The sequence below is a fragment of the Electrophorus electricus genome, chromosome 2 (genome assembly GCF_041902795.1).
Source record: "Electrophorus electricus isolate QZ-2024a chromosome 2, ASM4190279v1, whole genome shotgun sequence".
NCBI classification, from domain to species: domain Eukaryota; kingdom Metazoa; phylum Chordata; class Actinopteri; order Gymnotiformes; family Gymnotidae; genus Electrophorus; species Electrophorus electricus.
The window spans coordinates 16,022,680-16,038,975 of NC_137498.1; the positions used below are offsets into that span (position 1 = coordinate 16,022,680).

At 38.7% G+C, this 16,296-nt stretch overlaps 1 protein-coding gene across 3 annotated transcripts; it reads left to right on the plus strand.

Annotated features, from left to right (window-relative positions):
* Nucleotides 1-2,219: 2,219 nt before the first annotated feature.
* On the plus strand, nucleotides 2,220-14,437 carry LOC145648130 (cell adhesion molecule CEACAM3-like). 3 transcript variants are annotated; one of them, XM_081695500.1, is made up of 6 exons: nucleotides 2,220-2,442; nucleotides 6,926-7,243; nucleotides 10,193-10,551; nucleotides 11,438-11,740; nucleotides 13,642-13,740; nucleotides 13,871-14,437. In XM_081695500.1, exons 3-6 carry the CDS (start codon nucleotides 10,197-10,199, stop codon nucleotides 13,933-13,935), a joined length of 822 nt encoding a protein of 273 aa, XP_081551626.1. In that variant the 5' UTR covers nucleotides 2,220-2,442; nucleotides 6,926-7,243; nucleotides 10,193-10,196; the 3' UTR covers nucleotides 13,936-14,437. The 3 variants fall into 3 exon arrangements, with proteins under 3 accessions (XP_081551626.1, XP_081551625.1, XP_081551624.1); XM_081695499.1 differs by having other exon boundaries at nucleotides 10,234-10,551; XM_081695498.1 differs by lacking the exon at nucleotides 2,220-2,442 and having other exon boundaries at nucleotides 6,820-7,243; nucleotides 10,234-10,551.
* The last annotated feature ends 1,859 nt before the right edge of the window (nucleotides 14,438-16,296 follow it).

Genomic DNA, 16,296 nt, shown 5'->3' on the forward strand with positions numbered 1-16,296 from the left:
ATGGCCCTCCAAACTGAAGGTTTTCAGAGTCACACTCCAAATTGAGTGTGAAATTTCTCCCTTGTGAATCATTGATAAATGGATGCAGAAGCAAGGGGGAAGATTTCAACCACTACCCTTTGTAACTCAGTCCCAAGGGGCAAGATGACACTTGAAAACAAGGGGTAGGAGGAAAAATGAGAGGGGATTGGGCCTTGGCAAAAATCTAAGCACTAAATCTAAGAATAAAATGGTTTAAAACATATTACATTTAATATGCATGGTTTTACCTAATCCTAGAGATATATAATAAAGTTATCTGTTACAGGACAAGGGGATTTTCAGATCCAGTACAGACATTGTCATATAAGATCAAATACATTTGAAAAAAGAACTAAAATTCTTACTCTCTAATGCACCAACATTAAAAAACATTAGATCCCCTCTAAAATCCTCAATGTCAGACCTAGCTACCATACATTGTACATTCTTTAAATGGAGTCACAGGTCAGTCAGAGAGTATGGAGGTTAATGTACATTTGTCACATTGCCATGTCTGTTTTAGAATTACATAGTTCTCATGACTTAAGTAATATGTGTATGAAACAATGACAAATATCACTATAGCATTCTGAAGTCTGATTTCTGACTCAGTCACTGCTCAAACAGACAAAGCAGAACTGTATACGTATTTTTACAATTATGGCTCCTCTAGTTACTGCCTTAGAAGCAGTGTTACTGTAATTCTTATTACTTTATCTGACACCAAACCAGAGGTGATAAATCTGATTTTGAACCCTGACAGACTCAGAGGGGCCTGGATGTTGCACCAACTGCTGTGATCAGATCATCATAGTGAATCAACATACAAGACAACACATCGGGACAAGAACAGGACCTCTAGAAAGTTGGACTAGACATTAATTGCTTATTTTTTCACTTATTAAATTCATTTTTCTTTTTAAATTGTTATTATTGTGGTGACCATTGTCAGCCAAAGGAGGATGGGCCCCCCTTTTGAGTCTTGGTTCATCTCAAAGTTTCTTCCTCTTACTTCTTCCTCTTGGGAGATTTGTCTAGCAATTGTTGCCCTTCGCTTGCTCACTGGTAGCTTGGACTTGGACATTTGTAAAGCTGTTTTGTGACAGCATCTGTTGTAAAAAAGCATTATATAAATAAACTTTGATTTGAAAGAACTCCAAATTGATTTATAAATGAGTCACAGGTCAGTCAGAGAGTTTGGAGGTTAATGTATATTTGTCACATTGCCATGTCTGTTTTAGAATTACATATTTTCCATGACTTAAGTAATATGTGTATGAAACAATGACAAATATCACCAACACCCCTGATATTATAACTCCCCTGCCCCTGATTGATGTGTTAGAGACTGCTATGATTGTTTTGTCAAAACAAATGAAGACCCATTCAGGTCTCACTGAAAACCTTTATTACCATTCAGATGCCTGAGTTTGTGCACATTAACACAGCACCACCCAGGGCCCAGGGCATGGTAAACATTGTGCCACCAGGGCAGAGGGGATGGTAAACACAGTGCCTCATAGGCCCAGGGCACAGTAAGTCCTCACAATGACATTGTTTCTTAATGGTGAGGCCAAGGTTTCTGTCAGATAGTGTAGTGGACAACATACATTCTACATAGTGCAGCTTTAGATATGATCTGAAAATGTATTGTAAAAGTTGATAAATTCGATAAAGATTTGGCAGTTCTTTTTATCAGGTGGATAGATATATATATATATATATATATATATATATAAAACCCACACGCAGAAGCTGAAAGCAACAGTACATTTGTGGTGTGTGTAGAGTTCACATCTCTAGTGGTGGAGTGACATTCTTACAGAGTGAGGACCAGTTTTTTGGCCAACAAACACGTTACTTCTGCAAACAAATTCCACATCAAATTTGAAACTGAACCAAGATGAAAATGTGCAATTAAAATTCAACCTGACTTATGTTTCATGCACTGCATTGTGGGTAAAAATAATGCTCTGAAATTAAATGCTCCTTTAAATATCTGTTCAAACTTTTTGAAAGTCTCAGGTAGCCAGTTTTGTGGCTGCTGTAATTCCACATGCTGTTGTAACAGACACAGTTGTACTGCGCCTTTAAGAGGGAGCTTTATGATTATGTAGATTGAGTAACAGACAGAGAGAGAGAGAGAGAGAGAGAGAGAGAGAGAGAGAGAGAGAGAGAGAGAGAGAGAAAACCGTCACCTTTCTGCTCACCCTCTCAACACTCCTTTTTCTTTGGTAACGCTGTACGGTGCTTTTTACTGTTTCCTTTACATATAAGTAGAATGATGATAGCCGTGTGACCTGGCTTGATGTGGTCCAGGAGAGAATAAAAGTCTTTCGTATTACGCACACCAGTGTGTGTGTCACTCCATGTTAAATCCATGCATCGTGGTTACCCCGTAGCACCTGTTCCTCACTCCAGGTAGGAAGCGTTACACTATTTTCATTAATAAGCCTTTAAAGTACTTTGGGTGTCGTAGTGAAATGAAATCACCAAACAGCAGTGAGGGAGCTTATGTTGGGTCTCACCCCCTGAGCTTCTACATCGTTTCTCTGTGACAAAGGACGGAGCCACTTAACTAAGAATGAGACCGTCCTCACTGACAATGTGAGAATATCTGATAGATCACTGACTGATAAAGAAGAAAGAGGACATACCACATGACAACTTACAAAACCTACCGCATCTCTATATTTGGTGTGTGTGTTGTGTTGAGGTTATTTGGTCAAAGTTTCATCTGAATACACTTCCTCTCCACTATGTGTTCTTGTGAAGTCATTCAGTAGACTGTATTGAAGAGTGTGTACGGTGTGTATCAGCAGTCCTGCTTTAGCTGTGTATAGTGTGTGTAACACAGTAAGAATGCAGGTGTGTGTTTATCTGCTCCTTGTGCTCCACGCTGCTGATGGTGAGTGTTACCTTCTCTCTACAGGTGTTGTCATCCTTATACATTCATTTGCACAAAGGTATTTATATCTGGGATCAGCAGAGAGCAGCAGCTAACCACTTACCCCAGATTCGGTCTATTGACCAATAAATTTTGCCTCTAGTTTAGAACAAAAGATGATAAATGCTAACGTTGCTAACAAACACTGGAAGTTAACAGCAACTAAAATATTGTTTTCGTAAATACATGTCCACAAACTTCTCTCAAGCCGGTCAAACAGCATCCAAGTGTTAATAAATGTCTCCCAGACTAGTCGGTGTGTCGTATAACTCACTGTGAACTAGACAAGTGAAGAAACACGTCACCGGGAAGCGACCTGGATGAGGTTTGAGGACATGTAGCTCGCTATCTGACTTATTTACAAATCCTATTAGCTATCGTTGCTGTTGGCTTCCAATGTTTGTTAGCAATGTTAGCAGCTTTTGTTCTAAAGGAGCAAAATACGGACTCCAAACATGTCTTGTCCACCCGGGTTAAGGGAGAGTAAAGTAAATTTGTTTCTTCGCCGACTTGTCCCGTTAAGTGGCACTGAAATCTGTGCTGTTGAATGATGTGTCCAATATAGAGAATTGTGTTTAATGTATTGAAAAATGTGTTTTAGAAATACAAAATGAGTGTAAATAAGGAAAGGTGCTTTTGGTTTAGTATAACAGGTCAGGAGATGGGCTACATGAGTTAGTGGTTTCAATTATTGTGTCACATGTCCCTGTTTTTGTGTCTTGCAAAAAACTGTAATATTACAAAGACAGTCCAGTTTCCCAGCAAGCACCTCTTCCTCCTAGCAAACCTGTAGCACTGTTTAACAATTTAACAATACATAACTAACACACTCTCTCTCATGCGCACAAACGCGCGCACACACACACACACACACACACACACAAAAACATGCACAGCTGCTGCAGGATGGCCAGACCCACATCTGAAGGACTTGGAGAAAGACAATTTTACACACACAGTAAATGTACATTCAAAGTGATACTTGTAGATGCAAAAACACCCCCTCCCCCGCCCTGCTCTCTCTCTCTCTCTTCTTGTTTGGTGTTTGGGCTTCAAGTTCTCCTATGTTTTTCCTCTTATCTTATAGAGGCTTAGAAAAAATTACAAATAAAAAATGAACAAATAAGAAAAAAATAAAACCATAAAGACAGTACAGTTTCCTAGCATGCACTTCTTCCTCCTTGGTGCAGTTTAGCAATACATAAATAACACACACACACACACACACACACACACACACACACACACACACACAGACATGCATATGCGATTGCTTCCTTTTTGGGTCCGTGAGCTTAAAATTCTGCTGTGCTGTTCCTCTTAGTGTTGTGTGAACGACATGTTTACTTCTTTCACTCACCCATGAAGACTGTCAAACAGTCTCCAAATCCTCATCAGTGACAGAGATTCAGCTCTGAACTTAATGGTTTAATCAGTCAATCATTAACTGACTCTGGCAGCATAAATTCCAATGACTCCAGTTTAAAGACTGTTTTCTTATTTATTCCTACGTTATTCTGATGTCACCATAGTCATGGCTACCAGTTTACAGATGTGAGAATTCCCAGCATGCACCGCTTCCTCCTCACATATGTATTGCTAATCTGGGTGCACTGGGTGCTACGTGTGACATGTGCTCACTTGTTTATTTCTGTTTGTGTTATTTATTCCTCATTTGTTCATCAATTGGTCAGGAGGCTTGGACAGCCCATGCTGCTACACACACACACACACACACACACACACTCTCTCTCTCTCTCTCTTCTTGTTGGGTGTTTGGGCTTCAAGTTCTCCTATGTTGTTCCTCTTATCTTAGAGGCTTAGAAAAATTACAAATAAAAAAATGAACAAATAAGAAAAAACTAAAACCATAAAGACAGTACAGTTTCACAGTATGCACATCTTCCTTCTCACATATGTATTGCTAATCTGGTTGCACTCGGTGCTACGTGTGAAATGTGCTCACTTGTTTATTTCTGTTTGAGTTATTTATTCCTCATTTGTTCATCGATTGGCCAGGAGGCTTAGACAGCCCATGCTGGGGGTTTTGTCTTTTTACAGTTTTTATTTTATTTTGTTGTTGTTGTTGTTACAGCGCAGTGCACACTAGCCTACAGCCTCAATTAGTTACTTTATAGATATCCACCATCATCAAACAGTTGTTAAACAGCTTTTGACAGCTTTAACAACAAAAAGAACAAAGTAACAGAGAAAAGGTGAGAAAATGTTTCTACCTCCTGTGATAACTGTTGGGTTGTGATGACATTGTACTGTCTACAGCCAAAGTGGTCTTTACTTTGGTGACTCCTTTAGTGGTTCTGTGTCAGTTTGTGGATTTCACAGCTTCTCTTAAGTAGTTTTTTCTTAATAGTATGAAAACTACAACATGATCATAGACTGCTGCAGTCCACCTGTACTTTATGAATAATATGAATGCTATCAGACAATGCTCATGTTTACCTGATTAAATGATCAATGTTTATTTTGATCAGCATGTAGTCTAGAGATCTTCCTGTCTGATCTGTCTAATATTTGCTAAGCTACACATTCAGTTTGGCCCTCTGATCACTAAGTGCAGGAGTGAAATGATGTGACCAAACAGTGCTGAGGGGGATCACTGTGTAGCACTACTTCTTACTGCAGGATCACTTTACTGAGGATGGGGACTGAACACTGGGCAGCTCAGGAGGAAGTGATGACACTAGAAAGACACTGTTTCACTGTTAGATTTAGTCTGTATGTGAGAGAGAAAGAAGTGGAGGAATAATTTATTTTGCACTTGAACACACGTCCCCTCTACTGTGGACATTAGTGGGTGGTGAATTTCAGTGGAGTTCTACTGAGAGAGTTGTAGAGTTCCAGGTCATAGTTGTGTGGTGGTTTCACTAGACAGACTGTAGTCTGGGCTACAGTTTTCAGTGTTCAGTACACTGTAGTTTTGTAGAGTGTATAAGATGTGTAGCAGTGTTACTGCTGTAGCTGTGTGTAGTGTGTTGTGGAATGCAGGTGTGTTTTCATCTGCAGATGTTTTTTACTTCCTTTTTGGTAATGATGTGCAGACGAAGTCTTGTGAAGCGTTTGAGGTTCTTCCTTATTGTACTGCTGAAGGATTCGAAGCTTTGGAGCATTGAAAGCTGGTGACAAAAAGCGACACCTGGTGGTTTTCAGAAATTATAGCAGCCATAGATTCAAAACTGCACAATACAACACTCCACCGCCTTCATATTTCATTAAAAAAATGATGATCAGTAATGATGTTTAGTAATTAAATTTTGCAATAATTTGTTTAAAATCATTGTTTACCTTTTTATGTGAAAACGCACTACAAAACTATACTGTCAGACAACAGGGTGACGTTATGAAACATTTACTCTCCCTTTTGGCTTCTATAATTTGCACATTTCCAATTTTTTAGTAAAAAGATAAAGCTTCCAAGTTATAGGACAGTGCCAAACTTATGAAGCAGTCTCAACCTCATCCTGTCTATCTGTGATGTTTGAAGATTCAAACAAGATTAGTCACGTTATGAGTAACTTTAGTGGGAGGGGAGAGGGAGAGAAGGAGGGAGGGAGTGGAGAGAGATGGAGGGAGGGGAGGGAGGGAGGGAGACAATCTATAATCAGTATAATCAGACATTTACATCTTATAACTTGATGGTCATGCATCCATCATACCAACATCTATTGGGAAATATCTTAGTGATTTCCAGTACCATCATCAGTTGGCTGGTACCATCAGTACCATCAGGTGACTGGACCTGGAGCAACTAAGTATGTCATATATAATAGTTAAGTATGTCATATATAATAGTTAAGTATGTCATATATAATAATAATGGAGTATGTCATATATAATAATAATAATAATTAATTATGCCATATGTAATAATAACCATTTTACATGTACATGTGCAGCCATGTTTAATAGTGAAGGCCTTTATCTCGTGTGTTTCTGCAGGCTGCAGTTTGGCAGAGAATCAGAAGACAGACGACGTCACTGCATACACAGGAGACTCAGTACTGCTGCCCTGCTCCTGTACTGACCCACACGCCAAACCTGAGAGTTTCACCTGGAGGAAACACAACACAAGAAGACAAACATGGGATGTGATCACCAGTGAGAGTGAACAGTACAGAAATAGAGTTCAGATGGGTACTGCTCACTCTCCAGGAAATCTCTCTCTACTCATATCACACCTGACTGAAGAGGATGAGGGAGCCTACAGCTGTTATCTTACAAAGAAGAAATATAAATACATCAGACTCACCATTAAAGGTAAAACATTGTTTTTGATCCAAATCCAACTGCAAATGATAAATCCAGCTTTAAGGTTTTCTTATGTATCCACACTAGCAAAGTCTTGGTTGTCTGAGTTACTTGTAGTCTTTCTGCTGTTATATTTGTTGTTGTGCTGTCATCTGTGCACATTACCAGTAACGTTTAGTTCAGTGATGGTCAAATACTCCTTTAATTGTAACAAATGTCTTGTGTAGTTCAAGTAAGAATGTCTCAGGTTTTAACACACATGGCCTGTAAATCGTCACCTATGCAGGTTTCAGCTCATCTTTCACCGTCACCTCCTCCCTGACGTCACGCTTTCCCGCGTGCTTTGTTTAGGTGTTCTTCCTGGTTCTGTTCGCTCGTGTCCGGTGCTTCTTTGTTTTGGTTTTTCTGTTTCGACCCCTCGTTTGGTTTTTCTGTCACTGTTTTCATCTTTGTCTAGTTTGCATTCGTTAGTCTTTGTATAAATATCCCTTGTTTTATCTTCTTGGTTGTGGGTATCTGAATGTGCGCTCTCTCGTCCTCCCATGAGTTTATTGTTGTTTGGTAACGTTATTAGCCTGCTCGTTATTCTAGTGTTTACTGTTTAACTTCCTTCTTGGTAATGATGTGCAGACGAAGTCCTGTGAAGCGTTTGAGGTTCTTCCTTATTGTACTGCTGAAGGATTCGAATCATTGTAGCGTTGAAAGCTGGTGACAAAACAGCGACACCTGGTGGTTTTCAGAAATTATAGCAGCAAAAGATTAAAAACTGCGCAGCACTATGAATAATACAACACTGCACCGCCTTCATATGCCATTAAAAAAATGGATGATCAGTAATGATGTTTAGTAATTAAATTCTGCAATAATTTGTTTAAAATCATTGTTTCCCTTTTATGTAAAAACAACAGGTTGGCGTTATGAAATGTTTATTCTCCCTTTTGACTTCCAAGTTATAGGACAGTACCAAACTTATGAAACAGTCTCATCCTCATCCTGTGCTTCAGTGATGTTTGAAGCTTCCACCATCAGTAGTCACATGTTATTAGTAACATTAGTGGTAATATTAGTGGTAATAGAAACATTAGTGGTAATATTAGTGGTAATAGTAACTGATAAAAGCTTCGGTACACTGTGATATGAGCTTTGGTGCCTTAGTATCAAAGGTTCCATCAGAAAAAAAAAAAAAAAAATATATATATATATATATATATATATATATATATATATATATATATATATATATATCTGCACAGTTCTTATGAAGCATGTTCATCTCCAAATGTACCAAATGTATCCAAATTTCTCCAAATGTACCTCCTCAGTCCACCAGCTCTGCCCCAGCATTTTTAATTTTTTTTTTGCTTAATCTTGTAGCTGGTTGACATGAGGCTTTAAATTTATTGTTTTATAATTTTCTGGAATGTCTATGGAAGCCATAACTAATATGTTTCTAAATCCTAGACTGTTGATTAAGTGTGGTCACTGTTCACCCCCTGAAATATGCTGCCTGCTAAGGCATCTTATTTAGGCTAAATTTGAAGGTGGCATCGGACTCTGAATCTGCGGTAAAAAAGCAGCGGTCACACCGAATGCAAGTAAAATCTGCCTGGCAAATAAACCCTTTGACTTGAATGAGCATGGATGAAAATGCGAAAACTGCGGGAATTTGCTTGCGGTAGTGAGTAAGTTCATGTTGCACCCACTAATCTATAATATATGGATCTATGATTTAGATCAATGTTTGTGTCAAGTTAATCTAGTTTAAATTTACTAGAGGAAAACTAGAGGACTGGGCTTTACTTGCTTCTTTCTGAAAGAAAAAAATAGCTGTTATCTTTATACTCATTATTAACACAATGTCTCAAAAACCAGACTAACAAGTCAGATAGTGATAGTTGTTTTCTGAATGACTGTTTCCTCCAAATTTCCCTCCAAGAACACTATCAAGGCACATAGTCACCTGATTTTGCTCCACCCATGTGAAAACATTAGCAAGGTGGCAGTTAGATGTGACCGACGCTTAAGTCTTAATAGGAATGTGATGGGAATGTAATTAGAATGGGAATCTAACTGGATCATCTCTATAAGGTCCCATTTCTGTTAGAATGGTTCCTACTCAGACCTTTGCCTGTATAGACACAACTAGACACACACACATACCAAGTGAGATGAGGTGGAAAACTGAACACACGAGCACTTGAAGAATGTGATCAGTATCGTGTTGTATGTGGCAGTGGATGGCTGGCTTGATATAAAGAATTGTAGTGAAGGCTTCACAGTTATACATGTTGTCTCTGACCTTTCCCTGTCTATTAATGTTATGCCGTTACCTTAGACATACATAAACATCTTATGAAGAGCAAAATTGAACAGTTTTTTAAGGACCAGGGCAAAATAGGCAACATATCACTTTGAATACAGAGTAATTTACAAAAGAGTCATATGGGAGTTTCATTTCAGCCTCACCACCAAGTCTCAATATTAATATCACATGATGGACCTGTCTGAGTTACAAATGTGCAAACCTTATTACTACAGTAGTTATAAAGGTTTGTTATCTTAACATATGTTATTTTAACTCACCTGACTGAGGTGTTATATAAATTAATCAACCGATAGTATTATGTTACCAAGAGAAGCCTATATAACAGTTAATGTCTGTCAGAATCAGCCTTTATAAAGTCATATGTAGGTTTGCATGAGCTGTTACGAAGGATTTATGAAGACCAGTTTTAAGGAAAGTGTTAGTAAAATTGAAATGCAGATTTTGATCAAATATTAAAAATGTGTTATATTTCTGCTTACCAACAAACAAACATACCTCAAATTGTTACCTAAATGGAGAAACTGAATTATTCAGTTACGCCTTCTAACTATCAGGGTTATAAGGATAAAAATGTCATTAGGACAATGCCAAAAATCATATAATAATAAAGTAAATATGTATTAATCTTACAGGCACATGTGGTGGAGTCTGACAGTGGGGTGTGTTTCTACAGGTTGTGTACTGGAACACAACAGGGAGCTAAAACTCATCACTGCACACACAGGAGACTCAGTACTGCTACCCTGCAGCTGCATCGAACTACACAACGGACCTGAGAGTTTCACCTGGAAGAAATACAACCCAAACAGAAACACATGGGATGTGATCTCCAGTGAGAGTGAACAGTACAGAAGCAGAGTTCAGCTGAATACTGCTCACTCTCCAGGAAATCTCTCTCTACTCATATCACACCTGACTGAAGAGGATGAGGGAGACTACAGATGTCTAACTAAAGGGAATAAACACAAAGACATCAAACTTTATGTTTCAGGTAAAATATTATTAGTAAACACAGTCCTAATGCAAAGAAAATCACATAAGTAGATTTAGCTTGGTTCATTTTCCAGAATGAACTTTTCTTTTTAAACATACAATTAAATGTAATATAAATACATTCACCACTTATGACTGAAATTCAAAAACAGGACATTTAAAAATAGAGAAACACCATTACATATTTATGTATCTATCATGTGGACCACATTATCCTCAGATATTAGTCACCAGACACCCTCTGTCACCAGTCTAGAAGAGTTAAACACAACTGACATACATTTCACCTGCCCTCACTGAACACTTTCAGTACCTCTAATAAGTGAATGTGTAGGTATAATTACAGACTGTGTCCACCTGGTGTCTTACACAGTTTGTGTGTCACCCTGCACCCAGGACATCACTGGTCAGTTTCTGACCACAGATGTCCCAGTATATGTGGATACTGAACCATTCTCCACACAACAGTCCCACTACAGTGCTGGAGGCTTGGTAGTGGGTGTTGTACTGGTATGAGTGGTTCAGGTACAGCAGTGTTACTGGATTCAGTGCTACTGGTAGGTTGAGAGTGTTCTGACAGTGAAAGATATCCAGCCAACAGTGGTTCAGTGGTCAGACACTGACCATGACTGGAGTTGGAAGATGGTTAACACTAACTGTGTGTTACACCAGATGGGCTAGAACCACTGACTCTACAAGATTTTTCTAATCCATTTATATTTTAATGCATGTGACAGAGAGCATAAACTTGCATAAAAGGATGTTAAACATTTCACAAATGGATTTGTTTTGTCTTCATATGATGGGTCACAGATGAATGTCACTGGTTGTACAGGTTACTTCATAACAGTAGTGTAACATGTCAGTGTTTCTGCTCTATCTAGTCTGTAAGGATGTTGTGAAGCCTCCCACAGTGCTGAGTGGATACGTGGGAGGGTCTGTCCTGCTGCCCTGTTACTGCACCGAACTGCTGGCTGAGCCAAAGACTGTCAGATGGAGTTTTATAAATGAATCTGATGTCATCTACCCAATTGACCAGACAAACCGTTACACTGATAGAATTCAGCTAGTTCCTGCTCCAAGAAATTTCTCTCTATTCATATCTGGTCTGACTAAAGAGGACTGGGGACAGTACAGGTGTAGCATCAGCAGTTATCATCTTATAGATGTGCAACTTCAAGTAACAGGTAAACCAACCTCTTGTGTATTTAATGTATGAAATGTTGTTGACTGCATATAGTGACTGATCTGTACCAATAACTAACTACTGCACTACATAAAACAAAAAATCTATCCAGCGGCAGGATCTGCAGTTCTACTTCTGTCTGTTTCTAGTTACAGCTTCTGTTTGTATTTGTATTTCATGCCTGTAGTTAATGACTCTTGTCTTCTGTCCTGTTTAGGTTCTAGTCAGTTATATACCCATATTACACACGACTTGTTTAGTTTCCTTATTTAGTTACTACTGTTCTCATTTGCTCTAGAGAGAGGGGGAGAAAGAGAAAGAGGGAGAGAGAGAGGGGAGGAGAGAAAGAGGGAGAGAGAGAAAAAGAGAGGGAGGGAGAGGGAGAGAAGGAAAAAAGAGCAGAGGGAAGAGTCTCCTCTCACAGCTGGTGCTGTTCATTAACACACACTAACACTAACACATCAGGACCAGTCTGAAGTACAATCAGACCAAATCAAATTATTACACTTCACAAACTAAACTACATCACCCACTGGAACACAAACACAAGCACAAAGCAAAATGCAGCGTTATCTGGCCCTAAAACATCAGTACACGGTAGCAGACGACCTGTACACAGTGACTGACATTAAACACAGAACCACGTTGACAAAGTCCAGACTCAGAGAACACAGCCTGGCCGTCCAGACCAGCCGATATAAATGTCATGGCTGCCCAGAGAACAGAGACTCTGTCAGCAATGTAAATATGACACTGTAGAGATAGAGCTGCACTTCCTCACTGAATGTGAAAAATTCATCCAAATATGGCAAATTTACTATACAAAATCTGAGACGATCCACCCCAACTTTAAGTGTCTGTCTAACACTGACAAACTGCCCATCCTACTGGGCGAAAAGAAGGAAAGCAGCGCTTTAGCTGGGTGATACATATCTGCCTGCCATAAGATGAGGGACAGTGATTAACCCACCCAAACACACACACACACACACACACACACACACACACACACACACACACACACAAACAGACTATATTACCCAGTTTATAAAAGTTACCTAACTATTTATTATTATTAACTATTTATTATTTTCCATTCTTATAATTTATTTATTTCCCTATCTTTTCACTTCTTCCCTTTTACTTCTTCCAATTATTATTATCTCAGACCAATTACAGTTTCTCTTCAAGTTCTTTATCATAACAGAATTCTTAATTTCCATAATTGCAAAGGTTGTAATGTTGTGTAATGTTCATGTTGTAATTCTGCTTTGGCAATACTATAGTTGTATATGGTCATGCCAGTAAAGCTTACTGAACTGAAATGAACTGAGAGAGAGAGAGAGAGAGAGAGAGAGAGAGAGAGAGAGAGAGACACAGAGAGACTCGACTCAGGAGCCCCTTATTCATTCACTCACAGAAAATGACTGAAGCACACACTGCACCTATAGAACCTGTAACCTCACACTTAGCCATCCTATTAACCACCAGTAACACAGCGAACCGAAGACTTTTGCTTTTACAAACTGTACATTTATCAGTTCTGTAGTACAAAATATAAATGTAAACATGTAAAATGCATGAAAGCACAGAACCTTCAGTACTTTCAACTCATCATACTTTCTATTCTTGTAGAGGCCCCACATTCATTCTGTTCATCAACTACCACTGAATTTAAGATGCTTTTGTTTAATAATATTCTCCAGTTAACCCACTATATACTGCTACTACGAATACTACTACTAATGATAATAATAATAATAGTAGTAAATGACATGTAGTATAGTTTAACATTTAGTTTAAGAGGGAGTGTTTGGAAGAGGAAACAGTTCACAGCTGTGTTAAATAAATATATTCTGCTGCTGTGTAAGACTGGGGTCAGTGTTTGTTGTGTTGTTACAGTCTCTCCTCAGACTCTGCCCTACATCCCCTTTGCTTTGGTCGCTGTTATCTTCCTCCACATTATCGTGGCTGTGGTTTATTACACCAAGAGAAACAAAGGTAAAAATCTCATTAGCAAGCTGTTATAATCAGATTGTTTTCTCATTGTGTCTATTAACATCCATTTTAGCATGTGCAGAGTCAGATCCTGAATGAACTGAGTTGTTCTTGTTCATGTGACCTGCTTCAGTGTCAGAAATGAGCAGAGTTCACTATAACACTGCTGGTGGAGATGGAACAGCTAGTCTGCAGTAGAGAAGAAAACCAAGAGAAATCAACAGACCAGCTTCAGACCTACACACCTGTTTAACAGACCTGCCACACACATCTGATCAGCTGTACCCACTGACCTGACCAAGTTTGTGCGTTAGAGATTTATCAGAATATCTTCATTTGAATACAGTTCCTCTCCACTGTAAGTGTAGCTGTCAGGTTATTCACTAGACTGTAGTTTTGAAGAGTATGTACGGTGTGTAGCAGCAGTCCTGCTGTGTGTGTGTGTGTGTGTGTGTGTGTGTGTGTGTGTGTGTGTGTGTGTGTGTGAAACTCAGTAAGAATGCAGCTGTGTGTTTATCTCCTCCTTGTGCTCCACGCTGCTGATGGTGAGTGTTACCTTCTCTCTACAGGTGTTGTCATCCTCATACATTCATTTACACAAAGGTATTTATATCTGGGATCAATAGAGAGTAGCGGCACCCAGCCATCAGAAATCACAACACCTAAAATACATGTTTGGTGTTTAACTCATTTTTTATGACAGTACAGTGTAGTCACATATTCTTACAACAGCCGTCAGAAATGGTGATCTGTGTGTTGAGGCTCTATAGTGACAGAATTCGGTGCTCACAGATTTTGTCGTACCACTGACATTTAACCATCGGAAGGCTCAGAGCAATGTCTGTTCTGCTTATTTTCTTAAATTCACCTTAAAGGTACTTACATGTTTGATATCACGGTGTTCAGAACAATCTCAGCTATCTTCCTGTTGAGGTAGAATTTGATGTGGATCACTGCATAAAGCAATGTATGGAATATGGAAATTTTTCATCTCATGAGAAAAAATACCTTTACTCTTGTGAACCTGTTTTGGTGATTGAAATAGGTTTACCACAATAGTGAAATAAATGAATAAAGTAATATTAAAATGTCTAATAAATGTCTAAAATCACATTGTGTACATTTATTGAGTAAAAGCATGGTCTGTTAGCAACATTAGCATCTTTTGTTCTAAACTAAAGGATCAAAATGTGCTCCTTTAATTTACTCCAACCATGTCTTGTCTACCCGGGTTAAGGGAAAATAAAGTAAATATGATTCTTCACCGACCTGTCCCATTAAGTGGCACTGAAATAATGTGCTGTAGTTCGGTCCGGTAGAGAGGAACCGGTGCTAATTACTTGCTAATTGCTAATTAGATACTAGCATAAAGTAGGACTTGTAGGGGCAGGACTAAGACTGACAAAATATAGAACCAGAGAACTTGTGGGGTTTTTGTTTGTTTGTTTTTGGTACACTTGAGGAGGCTAACTGCTAAATCAACATGTTAAATGCTGTAAATGTCAATTTAAATGTCAATTTAAATATTGTCAATCTAGAACTAAATTCTGACTCCTACAAGCATCATTTTGCTCTATGAGTCTGTAAAAAATGTATTGCGTTTTATTATTACATTATGGTATTTTTTCCAAGGAATAATTTTTCTGCATTTTATGTTTTTATCTCTATTGAAGGATTTTTTTTTTATATTTGACCTTTAAATAGCAGCATATTTTTTCTGTTATTAATCATACCTTTTAAAGTCAAATGCCATCCATTGTCTGTATGCAGTGAGTCTATTGCTGTTTCATAAATAAAGAGCCAAAGCAGGACAGAGTTGTAGTTTCTGTTTACATCCACTGATAAACAACTACATCATGAAAGTGTGTGTGGTGCAGTTTGACAGCAGAATGTGTGTAGAGTGCAGTTCACTGACAGCAGTTGGACATGCCACTATCTGTTGGACGTCACTGTCTGTGATGTGTCTAGCTGGGGGGGAATTGGCATGCACACATACATGTAAACACACACATACATACACACACATAAAAACATATGCACCCACATCCATGCACATTCATACAAACAAAAACATACACACACACACACACACACACACACACACACACACACACACACACACACACACACACACGGCTGCTTCAGGATGGCCAGACCCACATTTGAAGGACCTGGAGAAAAATACATAATTTTTCACACACATTAAATGTACAAAGTGATACACACCTACTACCAGCCCACACACACACCCACACTCACAAATATATGCCTGCTCCCGTATATGTGTATATAGCCACCAGTTTACAGATGTGAGAATTGTACTCACTTCTTTATTTCTGTTTGTGTTATTTATTCCTCACTTTTATTGTTTGTGATGCAGCTCTTTGGTCACTACACACTTGGTCAAGAAGACTGGACAGCCAGTGCTGATGCACACAAACACATACACACATTCATGCCTACACTAACACATTCATGCATGCTTGCACGCGTGCGCACACACACACACACACACACACACACACACACACACACACACACACACACACACACAAACAC

What these genes read in the sequence shown, in the direction of transcription:
- LOC145648130 (XM_081695498.1), top strand. Translation starts at nt 6,841, where the DNA reads ATGCCATATGTAATAATAACCATTTTACATGTACATGTGCAGCCATGT. An exon ending in CATCAAACTTTATGTTTCAG is followed by an intron (nt 10,552 to 11,437) that starts GTAAAATATTAT and finishes TGCTCTATCTAG; the next exon opens with TCTGTAAGGATGTTGTGAAG. An exon ending in TGTGCAACTTCAAGTAACAG is followed by an intron (nt 11,741 to 13,641) that starts GTAAACCAACCT and finishes GTGTTGTTACAG; the next exon opens with TCTCTCCTCAGACTCTGCCC.